This window comes from Oncorhynchus nerka, linkage group LG13 (assembly GCF_034236695.1).
Source record: "Oncorhynchus nerka isolate Pitt River linkage group LG13, Oner_Uvic_2.0, whole genome shotgun sequence".
NCBI lineage: Eukaryota > Metazoa > Chordata > Actinopteri > Salmoniformes > Salmonidae > Oncorhynchus > Oncorhynchus nerka.
In genome coordinates, this window is record NC_088408.1 from 34913908 (window position 1) to 34928128 (window position 14221).

Here is a 14221-nt window from a genome sequence, read left to right on the forward strand (position 1 = left end):
TTAGGCTTTCTCAAGATCTCATATAAAGATTATGCCTGCTTTCCCTGCATTCTCATAGTTTTCAATTATTTATAGTAATTGTCTAATGTTATCTTCAATATATCTTCCTTTTAAGAATCCTTTCTGATCGTGATGAATAATATACAGTAAGATATTTTTAATTATATGAGCAATACATTTTGCAAATATCTTTGGATCGCAAAATTGAATTTTCAGTATGAGGGAAATCAGCCCTTCTTTTTGTGTGTCAGACTGTTTACCATGTATATATGAATAATTAAAACATGATAGTAGTGGATATTTCAATAAATAATTATTATATAATTATAATTATATTGGAATGCCATCAAGGCCAGGGGTTTTCCCAGTCTAAAAGGAGTGAATTACCAACTGTAGTTTGTCCTTTTTTATGCTGCAGATAGTTTAAGTTGATTTTTAAGGAAAATAATATCACAACAAGCAAGTATAGTCTTTCGATACTGTGTCAACACCACCTGTAGTGTATCTCATAAGCAGTACCTTGGAATATTCCCTAAAAGGAATCACTCAGGTCAGGTCACTGTTGTGGCTATCTTATCCTTTATACTGTTTCGTCTCAGTTTGTTAATAACTTGTCTGTGCCACTGAAAGCTTTGCATACTAATTCCCTCCAGTTGAAAGATCAGTCCAGGCTCCAGGGCTAATATTGGATCTAATTGGTTTCCCTGAGCTCGCCATGCATCTGTCTGGTTTACCTCTTCATGTTTGTGCTTGTGTCATATTATTGTGTATCTCGTTTCAAACACTGGCCTTTGACCTTTTCTTCTATAAGGACGGACACACACTTTCTATTATTTCCCAGGCATTACTAATTCGATTATTGATGAACTGAGCGTAAATGGAACAAATAATAATCTCTTGACTTGCTCGAGTGTGTGCCTGTTTGTTGGTCCTTTACTACAGCTCTGTGCTGAATATTCAGATATTTAAAGATATTGCGCTGGAGTCGCTCTGCATTTGGCTCTTCCAGCGTATGTGTGCCAATGTGTGTTCTCCCCTGTCACGGTGCCAGTGTGTAGGTGTAGAGGGAGCAGCGAATGGGGCTGATTTGGTATGTGCTCTCTCTGGGGGGGGGTTAGACTTGATTGACAGCTCTTTCTTCCAGCTGAGGCAGAACTGACAGCTCCCACGATCGTATTTTACTACAAATACTATCAAATAGAAAGATTCCACAAGTGGCCTGAGAGGTTGGGTGTGATCAGGCCTGGGCCCCAAAAAAAGTGCTCCATAGGGAATAGGGCATTTATTTCAAAAAGTAGAGCAGCATATAGGAATAAACGAGGATGTCATTGGCCAGAAGAGGTGCACGTTATGGAGAATGTGGTGTCGTTTGAGACACATCCTCTGTACAACACCGTACAGTAAACTCAGTGAGGAAGCTTAGTGTCCATAACCAGCTGATGATGAATGAGAGGAGCCAAGGCCATGTGTCACAATGGCTGATGGAGGGTGTTTGTAAATCCTGTCCTAATATAAATCAGACTGGAAGCCCTTGATGTGCCTCACACTGCTAGAGAGACTTGAGTATAATGAGTTTAGAAGGTGACAACTCTGGTCGAGTCAGTGGGATGCAGAGATGGGTCTGTGGGTGATGGGGACACTTGTTGATCTGCTGTTGTAGCTAGGGACAGGAGTTATGACCATGTGAGCTTATGTTCTCTGGCCATGCAGTGCTCTGAATGTACTGTACTGTAGTACACTAGTTGTATTCCAATGCCCTTTCCGGCCAATGGTTTAGTATCTGTGCTGTAATACCAATGTGTCGTACCAATGTCTTCTTCCCTGTCTCTCCTCTCCAGGGAACTTCTAGTAACACTGGCTCTGGGCCAGGTCCTGTCTCTGCTCATCTGTGGCATCGGGCTGACCAGCAAGTACCTGGCTGATGATTACCACGCCAACACGCCCGTGTTCCAGAGCTTTCTCAACTACATCCTGCTGTTCCTGGTCTACACCACCACGCTCGCCGTCAGGCAAGGTATGACAATGGACACACATGCACTCACGCACGCACTCACGCACGCACTCACACACACATGCAACTGGACACAACAGGCATCAGTTGGTTGCTCAGGTCACACCTGAGTGCAAATAGAGACTATAACAGGATTAGTTTGAATCCTACTACATGAATATTATATTGTGTACGCATCACTTTCTCAACAATAAGGGAAAGGTAAAAGCGCCCTGTCCTCAATAGCTACTGCATAATGTAATACATTTGCTATGCTTTATGGCATTGGAGCTGGAGATGAATGGGTCAGGACAGGACCTGTATAAACTAAATACAGTTTACAGCTCGGATTGTGTACAAACATCTTTGTTCTGAATGATATGTTTGAAGAGAGCAGCTCTTGTTCTCTACTGACCTTCTAGGTGACCTCTTGGAGTGCTCACAGGGAACATTTCAAAACAAGCAGTAGGTTTCTTTGTGAAAAACTATCACTGTGTGTGTTGTGTATGGTGTGTGTGTGTGTGTGTGTGGAACATCTGCGGGGGGTGTCAAGTGCTAACTTACTCTCAGCATCGCATGTTGTGCCTGAGTGGCCATTGTCACAATATTTATCCCAACAACTGTAGATTGTAGATTCCAGGTGAAGAACAGTGAGCTGATTTGGTTTTAGACAACAGATGGCACAGAGGAAGAGGCTTCCTATGGAGAAGTTAAACATACTCAAGTTGAATTAACTATTGTAGCACTGAAGTAAAGGTCTGCACGGGACTGATTTATTCATCCCTCTCCCGCAGCTCACTTTTTTTCTAAATTTGTATTTATTAAAATCAAACCTTTATTTAACTAGGCAAGTCAGTTAAGAACACATTTTTATTTCCTACTCTGGCCAAACCCAGATGACACTGGGCCAATTGTGCACTGCCCTATGTGACTCCCAGTCATGGCCAGATGTGATACAGCCTGGATTTGAACCAGGGACTGTAGTGACACCTCTTGTACCGAGAGGCAGTGCCTTAGACCGCTGTGCCACTCGGGAGCACTCAAATTAAGTACCTTAATTTGAATGTTTTCGATTTAAATTGCCAAAAACGAACAAAAATAACTTCTTACTCATTTCTCAAGCAATACTTTTGCTAGGAATGTCTAGGAGTGTTCTGAGTGGGTAGGGGGAATTTACAATGACGGCCTCTAAGTTCATTAGAGTTAACTACACCTCAGATAGCAGCCCAAATAAATGCTTCACTGAGTTTAAGTAACAGACATATCTCAACGTCAACTGTTCAGAGAAGACTGTGTGAATCAGGCCTTCATGGTCAAAATCTTGCAAAGAACCCACTACTAAAGGACACCAAGAAGACTTGCTTGGGCCAAGAAACACAAGCAACGGACATTAGACTGGTGGATATCTGTCCATTGGTCTGAGTCCAAATTTTAGATTTTAGATTCCAACCACCTAGGTGAACGGATGATCTCCGCATGTGTGGTTCCCACCGTGAAGCATGGAGGAGGAGGTGTGGGGGTGCTTTTCTGGTGATACTGTCAGTGATTTATTTAGAATTCAAGGCACACTTAACCAGCATGGCAACCACAGCCTTCTACAGCGATACGCCATACAAACTGGTTTGAGCTTAGTGGGACTATCATTTGTTTTCAACAGGACAATGACCCAACACACCCAACAGGCTGTGTAAGGGCTATTTGACCAAGAAGAAGAGTTATGGAGTGATACATGAGATGACCTGGCCTCCACAATCACCCGACCTCAACCAATTGAGATGGTTTGGGATGAGTTGGACCGCAGAGTTAAGGAAAAGTAGTTAACAAGTACTCAGCATATGTGGGAACTCCTTTAAGACTGTTGTAAAAGCTGGTTGAAGTTGGCTGAGAGAATGCCAAGAGTGTGCAAAGCTGTCATCAAGGCAAAGGGAGCTATTTTGAAGAATATAACAATATATTATTTAACACTTTTTTGGTTACCACATGACTCCATATGTGTTATTTCATAGTCTTGATGCCGTCATTATTATTCTAGTAAAAAATAAAGAAAATAGTAAAAAATAAAGAAAAACCCTTGAATGAGTAGGTGTGTCCAATTTTTTACTGGTACTGCATATACAGTTGAAGTCGGAAGTTTACATACACTTAGGTTGGAGTCATTAAAACTAGTTTTTCAACCACTCCACAAATTTCTTGTCAACAAACTATAGTTTTGGCAAGTCGGTTAGGACATCTACTTTGTGCATGACACAAGTCATTTTTCCAACAATTGTTTACAGACAGATTATTTAACTTATAACTCACTGCATCACAATTCCAGTGGGTCAGAAGTTTACATACACTAAGTTGACTGTGCCTTTAAACAGCTTGGAACATTTCAGAAGATGATGTCATGGCTTTAGAAGCTTCTGATAGGTTAATTTACATAATTTGAGTCAATTGGCGGTGTACCTGTGGATGTATTTCAAGACCTACCTTCAAACTCAGTGCCTTTTTGCTTGACATCATGGGAAAATCAAAAGAATTGTAGATCTCCACAAGTCTGGTTCATCATACGTTCATCTGTACAAGCAATAGTACGCAAGTATAAACACCATGGGACCACGCAGCCGTCATACCGCTCAGGAAGGAGACGCGTTCTGTCTCATAGAGATGAACGTACTTTGGTGCGAAAAGTGCAAATCAAACCCAGAATAACAGCAAAGGACCCTGTGAAGATGTTTGAGGAAACAGGTACAAAAGTATCTATATCCACAGTAAAACGAGTCCAATATCGACATAACCTGAAAGGCCACTCAGCAAGGAAGATGCCACTGCTCCAAAACCGGCATAAAAAAAGCCAGACTACGGTTTGCAACTGCACATGAGGACAAAGATCATACTTTTTGGAGAAATGTCCACTGGTCTGATGAAACAAAAATAAAACTGTTTGGCCATAATGACCATCTTTATGTTTGGAGGAAAAAGGGGGACGCTTGCAAGCCGAAGAACACCATCTCAATCGTGAAACACGGGGTGGCACCATCATGATGTGGGGGTGCTTTGCTGCAGGAGGAACTGATGCACTTCACAAAATAGACGGCATCATGAGGTAGGAAAATGATGTGGATATATTGAAGCAACATCTCAAGACATCAGTCAGGAAGTTAAAGCTTGGTCGCAAATGGGTCTTCCAAATGGACAATGACCCCAAGCATACTTCCAAAGATGTGGCAAAATGGCTTAAGTACAACAAAGTCAAGGTATTGGAGTGGCCATCACAAAGCCCTGACCTCAATCATATAGAACATTTATGGGCAGAACTGAAAACACGTGTGCGAGCAAGGAGGCCTATAAACCTGCCTCAGTTACACCAGCTCTGTCAGGAGGAATGGGCCAAAATTCACTCAACTTATTGTGGGAAGCTTGTGTAAGGCTACCCGAAAAGTTTGACCCAAGTTAAACAATTTAAAGGAAATGCTACCAAATACTAATTGAGTGGGCCCCACCCTTGTGGGGCCCTTGTGTTAAGGATCAGCGTAGTGGAGGTGTTGTTGCCTACCTTCACCAGCTGGGGGCGGCCCATCAGGAAGTTCAGGACCCAGTTGCACAGGGCGGGGACTAGACCCAGGGCCTCGAGTTTAATGACGAGCTTGGAAGGTACTATGATGTTGAAGGCTGAGTTGTAGTCAATAAACAGAATTCTTACATAGGTATTCCTCTTACACAGTGTGCAGTGTGATTGCAAATGCGTCATGTGTGGATTAATTGGGTTGGTAAGCAAATTGCAGTGTGTCTCTCAAAACACTTCATGATGAAAGAAGTGAATGTTATGGGGCAATAGTCATTTAGTTCAGTTACCTGCGCTTTCTTGTGAACAGGAAAAATGGTGGACATCTTGAAGCAAGTGGGGACAACAGACTGGGATATGGAGAAATTGAAGCTGTTTTGCAGATGCTCTGAGGACGCAGCCAGGGATGCCGTCTGGTTAACATATATAATTTCTTACTCACGTCAGCCACGGAGAACGAACAGTCCATGGGAATGGTGGTGGCCCGGTGTCAGCGGCACTGTTTCCCTTGAAGTGGGTGAAGAAGGTGTTTAGCTTGCCCGGGGAAAGACGTCTGTGTCCGTGGCTGGTTTTACATTAATAATCTGTGATTGTCTGGAGTCCCTGCCACATATGTCTTGTGTCTGAGCCGTTGAATTGCTACTCCACTTTGTCTCTGTACTGATGTTTTGCCTGTTTAATTGCCTGACGGAGGGTATAACTGGACAGGTTGTACTCAACCATATTCCCAGTCACCTTGTCATGGTTAAGTGAAGTGGTTCAGTTCTGCACGAATGCTGACATCTATTCACGGTTTTCGGTTTGGATAGGTTTTAATGGTCACAGTGGGAACAACATCCCCTATACACTTGAACTCAGTCACCGTGTCAGTGTATACACTTCCCGATGAACTCAGTCACCATGTTAGTGTATACGTCAATGTTATTCTCAGTGGCAACCTGGAACATATCTCAGTCCGGGTGATCAAAACAATCTTGATTCATGGATTCCAATTGGACAGACCAGCGTTGAATAGCCCTTACAACGGTACTTCCTGTTTGACTTTCTGTCTATTGGAAGGGAGGAGCAGGACGGAGGTGTGATCTGATTTACAGAAGGGAGGGTGGAAGGGACAGTGGCAGTGGTCGAGAGTGTTGATCGAGAGTTGATCGAGAGTGCAACGTGTTGCTAAAACTTTGGTAGCGTTTTCCTCAGATTTGCTTTATTAAAGTCCCCAGCCACACTAAATGCGGCCTCAGGATATGTGGTTTCAAGTTTGCACCAAGTCCAGTGTAGTTCCTTGAGAGAGGTTTGTGGTATCGACTAGGGGGGAATATACACGGCTGTGACGATGACCGAAGAGAGTTCTCTCGGGAGGAAATGCAGTCAGCATTTGATTGTGAGGTATTCTAGGTCAGGTGAACAAAAGGACATGAGTTCCTGTACATTACCACAATCACATCATGAGTAGTTAATCATAAAACATGTATCTTTCTTTTTCCCAGAGAGATCTTTATTCCTGTCTGCGGGATGTACTGAGAAGCCAGCTAGCTGTATGGACTGGGACAGTATATCCTGAGAGAGCCATGATTCTGTGAAACAGAGTATGTTAGGTCCTCACCCTGAGCTTGTCTATTTTATTGTCCAGGGATTAAACATTAGCGAGTAATTTACTCGGAAATGGTGGGTGGTATGCACGCCTCCTGATTTGGACTAAAAGTCCACTCTCAATACCTCTTCTCCGCTGGCAGCCTCTTGGGGCAGTCTCTGGGATAAATGTAAATGCATTGGGGGGTACAAACAAAGGATCCAGTTAAGGAAAGTTGTTTTTCTCGTCGAAATGCTGGTGAGTTATCACCGCTGTAATATCTAAAAGTAGTAATGCAAAGGACAAAGGATGCAAAGGACTTTCTGACCTATGAGAAATAGCACAAAAAAAATGAAATACTGCAAAGTTGCTTAGGAGCCATGAACAGGGCGACCATGTCTGTTGGCTCTATCTTGCCATGATCTTGCATGCCCAACTAGGAGAGGAGAGGTAGGCTACTTACCTTGAAGCAGCAAATTCTGAGAGAGTGTGAATAATGTGACAAAGACCTGCTTTTAATACAATAGGTAGGCTCATGCATACAAAGCATAAAGATGATCGTTTCCAAATAATTTGTGGGAGAACCAAAATATTATAATCCCAAAGTTCAGCTCCGAACCGCAGCATGAAAAATTCAGGACGTGCCACAATGATCTCTGTCGGGACCCGCTGCCCTTTTTGTCCTCGTTGCAGTTTCATGTAGGAAGTTTTCTTCTTATCCCATGAACATTACTTTGATGTATCCTCAGAATGGTAAAAGGCATCAGCTTTAGTGCTAAAGTTGTCATCATTAGCCTCGGTTTTCTGTTGACGTTTTTGATTCAGAGTGACATGGATGTTGACATGGATGTTGAGGTAGAGGTGCATGGAGGGTGAGATATGAGTATCGATGCTGCACGGGAAAACCTGCCACAAGCAGGTAGTGAAACCTTTGCCAGGCCTCACCTCACCTCAGCTCACTCACACACTATCTTTCTATACACCTTCTCTCCTAGGCTTCCTTGTTTGGATTTTCAACTCACACGTCCTAGAATAGAGCAAACATGTAAGCGTCTCAGAGAGAGACAAATTTAGCTATGCTATCTAATAGTAGAGCTGAATTAGCAGTAGCATCACATAAACTCAGCAAAAAAACAAAAACATCCTCTCACTGTCAACTGCGTTTATTTTCAGCAAACTTAACATGTGTGAATATTTATATGAACATAACAAGATTCAACAACTGAGACATAAACGTAACAAGTTCCACAGACATGTGACTAACAGAAATGGAATAATGTGTCCCTGAACAAAGGGGGGGTAAAAATCAAAAGTAACCGTCAGTATCTGGTGTGGCCACCAGCTGCATTAAGTACTGCATAGCATCTCCTCCTCATGGACTGAACCAGATTTGCCAGTTCTTGCTGTGGGATGTTACCCCACTCTTCCACCAAGGCATCTGCAAGTTCCCAGACATTTCTGGGGGGAATGGCCCTAGTCCTCACACTCCGATCCAACAGGTCCCAGACGTGCTCAATGGGATTGAGATACCAGCTCTTCGCTGGCCATGGAAGAACACTGACATTCCTGTCTTGCAGGAAATCATGCACAGAACGAGCAGTATGGCTGGTGGCATTGTCATGCTGGAGGGTCATGTCAGGATGAGTCTGCAGGAAGGGTACCACATGAGGGAGGAGGATGTCTTCTCTGTAACACACAGCGTTGAGATTGCCTGCAATGACAACAAGCTCAGTCCGATGATGCTGTGACACACCGCCCCAGACCATAACGGACCCTCTACCTCCAAATCGATCCCGCTCCAGACTACAGACCTCGGTGTAACGCTCATTCCTTCGACGATGAACGCGACTCGTCAGTGAAGAGTACTTTTTGCCAGTCCTGTCTGGTCCAGTGACGGTGGGTTTGTGCCCATAGGCAACGTTGTTGCCGGTGATGTCATGTGAGGACCTGCCTTACAACAGGTCTACAAGCCCTCAGTCCAGCCTCTCTCAGCCTATTGCAGACAGTCTGAGCACTGATGGAGGGATTGTGCGTTCCTGGTCTAACTCGGGCAGTTGTTGTTGCCATCCTGTACCTGTCCCGCAGGTGTGATGTTCGGATGTACTGATCCTGTGCAGGTGTTGTTACACGTGGTCTGCCACTGCGAGGACAATCAGCTGTCCGTCCTGTCTCCCTGTAGCGCTATCTTAGGCGTCTCACAGTATGGACATTGCAATTTATTTCCCTGGCCACATCTGCAGCCTCCTTGCAGCATGCCTAAGGCACGTTCACGCAGATGAGCAGGGACCCTGGGTATCCTTCTTTTGTTGTTTTTCAGAGTCAGTAGAAAGGCCTCGTTAGTGTCCTAAGTTTTCATAACTGTGACCTTAATTGCCTACCATCTGTAAGCTGTTAGTGTCTTAACGACCGTTTCCGATTGTGCATGTTCATTAATTGTTTATGGTTCATTGAACAAGCAAGGTGAAACAGTGTTTAAACCCTTTACAATGAAGATTTGTGAAGTTATTTGGATTTTTACAAATTTTCTTTGAAAGACAGGGTCCTGAAAATGGGACAGTTGCTTTTTTTGCTGAGTTTATATATTCCTCTCTGATTCTCTACATGTAACACAGCCTTCTCTCTGTGTTGGCTTCCATCACTCCTATTCTGTTCATGCAGGTCTGTTACAGCCAGAATCACTGAAGGCTGAATATTCTGTGGAATGCTAGCTTGGCCCTTTGAAGGATCTGCTCTGTCTCTGGTGATTTGGTCTTGAAAAAAGCAGATGCAATGCACTGGAACAATACAGGTGTCATAAAAAGATGTATAGGAATGGTAGCTGTTGTTCAACCAAATGTGAATTATTATTATTATATTTGTTAGGTCGTAGATCAGCTTTAATATTGCAGATAGATTGTGGCTTCTATCAATGTAAGTTGATATCAAGAAAATAGACAGAGGCTGAGTTTTCTCTTTGCGTGACCAGCATACATGTACGTGTATTATATACTAAACAAAAATATGAACGCAATATGTAAAGTGTTGGTCCCATGTGTCATGAGCTGATTAAACAGCATGATCATTACACAGGTGCACCTTGTGCTGGGGGCAATAAAAGGCCACTCTAAAATGTACTGTTTTGTCACACAACACAAGTTTTGACGGAGTGTGCAACTGGCATGCTGACTGCAGGAATGTCTACCAGAGCTGAAGCCAGAGATGTTGATTTCTCTACCATAAGCCGCCTCCAACGTCGTTTTATAGAATTTGGCAGTACGTCCAACCGGCCTCACAACCGCAAACCACATGTAACCATGCCAGCCCAGGACCTCCACATCAGGCTTCTTCACTTGTGGGATTGTCTGAGACCAGCCACCCGGACAATTGATGAAAATGAAGATTATTTCTGTCTGTAATAAAGCCCTTTTGTGAGGAAAAACTCATTCTGATTGGCTGGGCCTGGCTCCTATTCCCTACTAGGCCCACCTATGGCTGCGCCTCTGCCCAGTCATGGGAAATCAATAGATTAGGGCCCAATTCATTTATTTCAATTGACTGATTTCCTTATATGAACTGAAACCCAGTAGAATTGTTGAAATTGTTAATTGTTGCGTTTATACTTTTGTTCAGTATAGTATAGTAATACTTGATCCCAAGTATACCTGAGTCAGGATTGGCTATGTTCAGGGGTTAGAGTAGAGCATGACCCATGTTTTTGATTCGACAAAAACTGTCATCCTCTCAAATTAGAATGTAGGCTGTTAACAGACAAGCAATCTCATTATTTCCAAGCAAGCTGTTCTCTGTTAGACAGTGTGGGTTCTTGTCCAAGAGGCTTCTGGCCAAATTGGTCCCATTCTGTGTCGTGTAAGGCATGGCCTAGCTGTAGCTGAGAGCTGCGGTAAGCATGACCATGCACAGAATGAATAGTGATAATTGAGTGCCTCACTGGAAGGAACTACAACAGGAGCAGCTGCCTGCCCCGACTCTGCAGTCAACAGCCCAACAGTTCTGTTGTCCCATTCACTTGTAGCTAAAGTTGAAACAGTAACAGATAAACAGCTATGAATAAATTCATAACCAACTATACACTGAGTGTACAAAACATTAAGAACACCTTCCTGAGGGCCTACAGTACTACATTGCGGCCCGGGTGCCTGCAGGCTGGCTTCGGTCGTCATTTGAACAGTGTTTCCCCCGACACATTGGTACAGCTGGCTTCTGTGTTAAGCGGGCGAGGGTTAAGGACACATGACTCGACCTTCGACCTCCCCCGAGCCCGTTGGGGAGTTGCAGCGATGAGACAAGATCGAAAAAGAACACCTTCCTAATATTGAGTTGTATCCAAGTTGGCTGGATGTCCTTTGGGTGGTGGACCATTCTTGATACACACGGGAAACTGTTGAGTGTGAAACCCCAGCTGCGTTGCAGTTCTTAACACAAACCGGTGCGCCTGGCACCTACTACCATACCCCGTTCAAAGGCACTTACATCTTTTGTCTTGTCCATTCAACCTCTGAATGGTACACATATACAATCCATGTCTCAATTGTGTCAAGGCTTAAAAAAAGTGGATTTATCAAGACATTTTTGCAAATTTGTGATAAAAAAAAACAGAAATATTACATTTACATAAGTATTCAGACCCTTTAACCAGTACTTTGTTGAAGCACTTTTGGTAGCGATTACAGCCTTGCGTCTTCTTGGGTATGACGCTACAAGCTTGGCACACTTGTATTTGGGGAGTTTCTCCCAATACTCTGCAGATCCTCTCAAGCTCCGTCAGGTTGGATGGGGAGCGTCGCTGCACAGCTATTTTCAGGTCTCTCCAGAGATGTTCGATTGGGTTCAAGTCCGGGCTCTAGCTGGGCCACTCAACAACAATGGAAACAGGATGCACCTGAGCTCAATTTCGAGTCTCATAGCAAAAGTGTCTGAATACTTATGTAAATAAGATATTTCTGTTTTTTGTTTTTAATACATTTGCAGAAATGTCTAAAAACCTGTTTTCGCTTTGTCTTTATGGGGTATTGTGTGTAGATTGCTGTAGGTCCATGTTCGAATAAGGCCGTAACGTAACAAAATGTGGAATAATTCAAGGGGTTTGAATACATTCCGAAGGCACTGTATGTAATGGAAAACGTTCATAATGTTTTGTACACTAAGTATATTTTTTGATCAAACCACCCGTTTATTCTGAGCTACACTGAAAACTAAAACATCGACAACAAACATATAGCCTACCCAACAATGCTTAAAGGTCCAATGAAGCTGTTTTTATCTCAATATCAATCATTTATGGTTAACAATGACTTTGTATTTATTTTATTTATTTAACCTTTATAATAACTAGGCAAGTCAGTTAAGAACACATATTTATTTACAATGATGGCCTACTCCAGCCAAACCCGGACGAGACTGGGCCAATTGTGCACCACCCTATGCGACTCCCAGTCATGGCCAGATGTGATACAGCCTGGATTCAAACCAGGGACTGTAGTGACACCTCTTGCACTGAGAGGCAGTGCATTAGACTGCTGCGCCACTCGGGAACAATCAAATTAAGTACCTGACTTTGAATGTTTTCAATTAAAATGGCCAAAGACAAACAAAAATAATGTCTTACTAATTTCTCAAGCAAGACTTTTGCTAGGAATGCCTGGGAGTGGTCTGAGTGGGTAGGGGGAAACTGATGTCACCAGGCAGGCCAAAACTCCATCCCAACAAAACAGGTAGAAATTTCAGGCTGTCTTTTCAAACAACTCTTATACTAAAAGGGCATTATCATAATTTTCACAATTTCACAGTATTATTCCAACCTCATAGTGTTAATATATATATAAAACACAGGAAATCCCATTTTTGAATACACTGGGCCTTTAAAGTGCAACCACATATTTACTTTGACCTTAAAGTGCTTTCACCACACCGTCCCACTGGTTTGAATTCACTATCCACTAGTCCACAGATTTCCTCCTAGCCTTTGGCTCTGACCACCACTTACTGTAAGTGTAAGCAGCAGCACCTCTACTCTGTTATTCCAGACTGAAATGAATTGGGGCTCAGTTCATCTCCCTCCTTCTCCTTCCTCTCTGCTCCCCATAGGGCTTCCTGACCCGCTCGTCCTCACTTAAATTCGATTTATACTGTAGCCCAGAATTGGGGTCACAGGAGGAGGAGAACAGGAGAGGGCTGAGCTGGCACTCCCCCAAGGTGTCTTTCTCTCTCTCTTCCTCTCTCTCTCTCTCTCTCTCTCTCTCTTTATCCACTCCCCCCACTCTCTCTCTTTCCTCTCTCTCTCAGAAGTGCATGACTTATCACAGGAAGTGGGGCGATGTGATTATTCACATTAATACGCTTAGATGATTATTAATTACATTGGGTTCATGCTGATGGCTGATAACAAGGTTTTTCTCAGGCTGCACCATCAGTGGTGGCTGCCTTTCCCTATTAAACCACATTCATATTACAGCAATTACCCAGCACTGAGCCCCACTGATATTAAATAGACAGAGACAGAGCTAGTTTTTATGTGCCAAAGAATACGTTTAACATTTTTATTAACTCAAGGAGCTGACGACGATCTAGATGAGAAGTTTTTGAACTGTCATCCAATGTCAAATTGATTTTAAAATGAAATGTTTTATTGTTGTAGAGATATGTTTTGTGCTCACTGTCAATGAAACCAGAACAGGTCTTGGTGTGGCACAGTAGGTGACAGAATGATCTAATATCTGAGGGACCCATCTTTCCACTGCCTCCATGGGTGCTAATGTGACTCATACAGCATACAGACACCGAAACAGCAAATGCCACCTTGTATCAGAATCTCTCATTTGCCACCACAGGGACCAACATGCCTGGCAGGCCCTCTCTTCTCTGACACAATAATGGCGCCCAAGCTTATGGTCCAGCAGGCTCAGCCATTGTTTTTCAGGATTAACAGATTAAGGGGAGTGGCTGCCAGCATTCTTCTTGACCAATCTGTCAGAGCGGGGGTGGGGACTGGCTTTCGCCAGGTGGAGCCCTGTACAAGAGAAATGACTGAACAGCCATAAATAACGGTTCAAATCACTGAACAGCTCAGAACAGTTGCAGGGCGGAGAACCTGTGGGTGAGTTTAGGAAGGGGGGGGGGG

The 14221-nt window shown here is 43.4% G+C and overlaps 1 protein-coding gene across 3 annotated transcripts in view; it reads left to right on the forward strand.

Moving 5' to 3' along the window:
• LOC115139439 (solute carrier family 35 member F1) overlaps positions 1 to 14221 on the forward strand; it is a 105739-nt gene that overhangs the window by 45562 nt on the left and 45956 nt on the right. For 2 of the 3 annotated variants that reach the window (XM_029676807.2, XM_029676808.2), the window contains exon 2: positions 1839 to 2014. In XM_029676807.2, coding sequence (XP_029532667.1) covers positions 1839 to 2014 — 176 coding nt within the window. Of the gene's footprint in view, positions 1 to 1583; positions 1684 to 1838; positions 2015 to 14221 lie in introns of those variants that run through there. The other variant, XM_029676809.2, reaches the window with a different exon arrangement.